The sequence below is a fragment of the Sceloporus occidentalis genome, unplaced genomic scaffold (genome assembly GCF_023333645.1).
Source record: "Sceloporus occidentalis isolate IW3139 unplaced genomic scaffold, rSceOcc1.0.p SCAF_3, whole genome shotgun sequence".
NCBI classification, from domain to species: Eukaryota; Metazoa; Chordata; class Lepidosauria; order Squamata; family Phrynosomatidae; genus Sceloporus; species Sceloporus occidentalis.
Genome location: NW_028316983.1, coordinates 181,453,156 through 181,458,238, shown reverse-complemented (window position 1 = coordinate 181,458,238; position 5,083 = coordinate 181,453,156). Strand labels below are relative to the sequence as shown.

General features: G+C 41.6%; 1 protein-coding gene across 1 annotated transcript; it reads right to left on the bottom strand.

The window, feature by feature from the left end:
- Positions 1–321: 321 nt before the first annotated feature.
- On the bottom strand, positions 322–3,240 carry LOC149317175 (adrenocorticotropic hormone receptor-like). The gene is made up of 2 exons (XM_089518837.1): positions 3,193–3,240; positions 322–1,290 (listed from the first exon to the last, which is right to left on the bottom strand). Exon 2 carries the CDS (start codon positions 1,279–1,281, stop codon positions 322–324), a length of 960 nt encoding a protein of 319 aa, XP_089374963.1. The 5' UTR covers positions 1,282–1,290; positions 3,193–3,240.
- Between the last annotated feature and the right edge of the window lie 1,843 nt (positions 3,241–5,083).

The window sequence follows — 5,083 nt, the reverse complement described above, 5'->3', positions numbered from 1 at the left end:
TGCAGGGTGCTTGTGGCGCCCTTTCAGCGGCGCTGGAAGGAGCTCAGAAACGGAGCTTCTTTCACTGCTTGTATCGTGGCACAGCCTTTCTTTCCCCGCCACTGTCGGGGTGTTCTTGGAGCATGAAGCCCCAAGGACACCCCTTTCCAGGCCATGGGGAAGTGGCCAGGAAGAGGCCTGGAAAAGCGGTGGATCAGGGCCTCCCGGGCTGCAGCTGTGGCAGCTCAGGCCCCGATCCATCGGGGAAAGGGGCAGGTGCAGGCTGCCCCAAAGGGATGGTCTGTATCCTGCCTTTGTCTCTTATTTTTGAAGCGCTAGTGGTTAGGTCCAGCTTGGCTTATGGCAGCAGAACAACCTCTTAAATGTACTTCTCAGCTCTGGGCTTCGAAAGGCATAAATCATTGGGTCAATCACAGCATTGCACATGATTAGCATCCCATGCACATGAAAAATGGATCCATAGCAAATGCAGTAAGGGTTTTGTGGGCAAAAGGTCATTAGAAGCATATGAAGGACGAAGGGAGACCAGCAGCAGAGAAAAACACCAACTAAAACAGTTAAAGTAATAGCTCCTTTCATGTTAGCTCTCTGGTGAACAGAGCTTGTAGGCATCAAAGCAATCTTTTTGGCATGAGAGCGTGCAAGCAGGAACATATGGATATAAAGGCAAAGGATCAAAATGAGCATAAAACAAAACAGAACAGTAAAGGACACCACTGTCACTGCTTCATAGGAGAAAAGGACCATAGCTATGCCACTTCCAGTGCAGAATGCCCAAATTAACACCAGCACCATTAAAGCCCGCTTCAATGTCATAATGTTATGGTACCGGAGTGCATAGAAGATAGTTATATATCGATCAGCTGCAATGGCTGACAGGCTAAAAATAGACCCCAGCAGTGATAAAATAAACATGAAATCAATAATGTCATCCATTGTCTTTGCCAATTTTTCTCGACATTTTACGTATTGCATTTTGCAAAAGATGATGTAGAATATGTTCTCTACAGCCTTGTAGAGGCTTCCTAGCATATCTGAAACTGCTAAGCTACAAATAAAAATATACATGGGGGAATGCAGATTCTTATTCCTCCCCACTGCTATAAGCACGAGCAGATTTTCCAGTATTCCTAGAGTAGCAATGGTGAAGAAGATTTCTTCTGGCACAACTACTGGTGTACAGTCAGAGGTGTTCACTGAAATCTCACTGTTGTTTTCAAGTGAATGAATGCTTGTCTGCCCCAGGGGCCTTATTATTTCAGAAGCTCTGTCAATCCGCATCTTTCTGACCTTTGGGCAAGAAAAAATGTACAATTACTCACTCTGGCTTTATGCAATGGCAAATATATTAAGCTGAACATCTCATTATAGTGAAATTATTGAATAATTGCTAACCAATCAATAATAGCCAGGGCCTGGAAATGTTACCTTTTTTAAGAACACAAAACCAGAATCCTCTATGAGTTGTGTCCAAAGAGGTAATCCAAAAGTCTGCACTGGGAGACATAGCCCTCCATACCTACCTTTTCAGCACTGCATCTCCCCAACATGTCCACTTCTGTGTTGTCTGAGTGTGGAGAGAACAAATAGCAATACAGAAGATGCCTGTTGCATTGCATTTAGCTGCAGGAAGAGAGCTGGAATATCTCTGCTCATCTCCCTGCTCTCCACAACATGGAAACTGTCATGTTGGGTGAGTGGAGGTTTGTGCTGCTGAGAAAGTAGGTTTTGGAGGGACTTTTGGTCATTTTGTGCACAACAAAGTGAATTGTGATGATATGAAGCAGACTTACAGCATTGTAATTACTTAACAGGATGTCAGTTGACTTTTTTGACATTATTCATATCTAGGCATTATGTCTGGACAAGGAGCAGCATGGGCCAAGTTCTGGCCACATTACCAATGTCCTTCAATGTGCCAGTTTTCATGACTCCATTCTCAACTTTCCTACATTGCACAGGGGGAGCTGAAGGAGGCTACTGCATTTGTTTGGCTGAACACATGTAGAATTTCCTCATATGCAGGAACATAGCTTTTGTAGCTTTCCCAGTTCAGCTGTGTGCATGTAGGATTCTTAAATCAGTCATTCCTAGTGAACCTGGAAAAGCCTGGGGTAGAGGAGGTAGGGAGAGGGTGTTGGGAGCTTTACGATGACTAACATTCTACAGAGTACTTAGAAAGTACATAGAAAAGCTGGACAGAGTTCACATATATTTTGTGGTAACTAAACCATTCTGTTATGAAAGCACAGAAGTATGCTCTTCGTGGTTAATAGAAATGCCTCATTCATTAAATCCAAGTGTGAGAAAAGGGAACAGCACTCAACATATAATCCTGAACCTGTTTTGTGATGAAGTGGAGGTTGTTGCTGTGAAGTACATTAAATGTTTCATGTTTTGTTAATTATATGTTTAAAAAGATCCACTCCTCTTTTAACAATCAGTGTGCCTTCTTACACTTTCAGTTTTGGGTCCCACTTTGGGAGAAGGATGGTATACAAATCAAATATATGCATGCATGCATGCATACACACACACACACACACACACACACACACACATTTTAGTCACATCTCTACCACCTGGATGCCTGACATTATTTTTATCCACTATTGAAGGCACACAAATGTCATCTTTGAAACCATTCTAGTTAAGGCTGCCTTGAACAACTACTCTTATTCTATAACATTTATATTCCACCTTTTCCACTAGTAGGACCACGACACTAAATCATATGACAAAGAATGACTGAATATGGTTAGAGAAGCCCAAGCATCTACTGACTGGAGAAAGTCAGTAAGGGATGATTTCTTTTCTGATGAAGTCATTTATTTATTTAATGTTCCACATTATTCCCCATACAGGGTTCAAGAGTGATTACAATACAGAATACAAAAAGCATGTAGATAAAATAATCATAATATTAAAGAATGATAAAATCCTGCAGTTCTATGAAAACAGCATGGAATTTAAAACATAATAAGTGTTTAAAATATGACAAATGAGAACAAAAGTATACTTTCCCCCTTTGCTGCAACAAATTAATGGCTAAAAAACCTATCTGAATACAAACCTCAGTATTGCTGGCAAATGGAGAGTAGAAAGGTTGCAAACTAGCATTCCAAAGAAGAGAGTTCCACATCTGGGAGCAGCCACAATCAGTTACGCATCTGCAGTCCTCACCAAACCTACCTGTGAAGGTTCTGGGATAGAGACAAAGCTTTCCCCAAAGTTCTCAAAATTCAGGCAGATTCTTAGAGGGAGGGATGGCTGTTCGGATACTGTTTAATCACACCTTCTCATAAATGTGATCAAAGCTGATGGGATGTTGCAATCTGAACAAACATAAAAAATGACCCTGTTATGGCCTCTAGTTCATATTAATTTCAGCATATTATAGTGTAGTGACAAGGAATAGTATGGCTGATTAACAGTGAGAATGATTTCTTACTCTTACAAACTCAAGCTGAGGAGAAAATTCATATCCTGAGACTTAAAGTATTAACTGAATTGAAAAGCAAAAATGTGTACAGCAGATAACAGCACCAATACAATCCTCTATGTCTTTACTCAGAAGAATGTTCCAGAAGAATTATAGGGCTTCTCTCTAATTTAACTTTGTGTAGGTCTGAAGATCAAGAGACTAACAAATAAATCTTTTTTATTCACAAGCTTTAGTTGCTCAGGAACCTACCTTTCCTGATTCTGACATTTCCTCCAAGGCTGATGATATTATTAGAAACAGGTTAGGCGAATGAATACTGGAGATGCTGCAAAGGCTACTAAAAGTATTTACTCCCTCACAAACCTCCAGTGCTTGCAGTTTAAGAATGGCATTTGAAAAATCTTTTAAACATTCTTCTGCAGTAGGAAATTGCATGTAATATGTACACCTGAAGTGATGTAGTTTAGATTTAGTAAACAAAAGCAGTTTGGGAAAATAAGTGCATATACATGTGTGAGAAACAAAAAGAAAATCTTATCGCACCATAGCGTCATAGTGATACATTAGTCCTGCTATTGCTTGAGCCTTATTGCATAACACTGTCGCTCTTATGTTGTTCTCTGATGAGAAACCATTTGGAAACCATTTCTTTTTATTAACACACACACACAAACAAATCATTTAATGACTCCCTTTCCCCCTTCTATTGTGCTATGATATCCTGTGTGAAAGCTCACTTTCACCTTTATGCTGATTTTTGGTGATCAATGGAGACCCTGTGGGTGTAGGTTAGGTGCCTTTTGCTCACTAGTGATTGAGGACAAGGAGAAGGTGTGGAACTGAGAAGGGAAAACTTTGCTCACTGCCCTCATCTCATTTTTCACTGGAGTAGCCCAGTTCACAAGTCTTTTTCTCTCCCTCTGAAACATGCAGACACATGCCTGGAAATGTAGACAAAAAAGAGTCTAGGGCCCTGTTCAGACTGGCCAGCTGCCCTGAGGGTGCAGTCAGGACATCATGTCCACATGACACATGGCCCAACTCTGCCCTCAGGGCACCATGACACCATGCACTGATCCACATGGTGCATGGCTTCACAGCGCTCCTCCAGCGCTGTGTCCACATGACACAGCGTCAAAGGAGTGCCTTCAAGCCGTGGCTCTGCGGCTATTGCACACTTTCCAGGGCCCAAAGCATCCACTTTTTATGGCTCCTTTTTGCATCCTGGGAAGGTCAGATCGGGACCATGGTGTGCAGTTGTTGTGGCTCTGATCCAGTGCACCTGAAGACAGCTGCATGTCACCCCTTAGGGGTGGTCTGTACAGCCCCCTACAATTTCATTATTCTGCCTCTTCTTGATGGAACAGACTTGATTAAATTCTGGCAGATTAATTGCTAGCAGAGTAATCACTACTTAAACTGATAGCTCTCATCTGCCAGAGATTAACCAAACCTGCCCCAAATGAAGAGGTTCTCTCCTCTCATAAGGAAGAAAAAGTTCTTCTTAAATGTAAGATGCTTTTCATGTATATTTCTCGTGTGTGTGGAGGAGGTGTTAGGGAAGAGAACAGTTCTGATTGTATAGAAGTTTTGAAATCAACAGTTTTAGCAGGAGAAGAACTTAGTGTGATGAGGCCC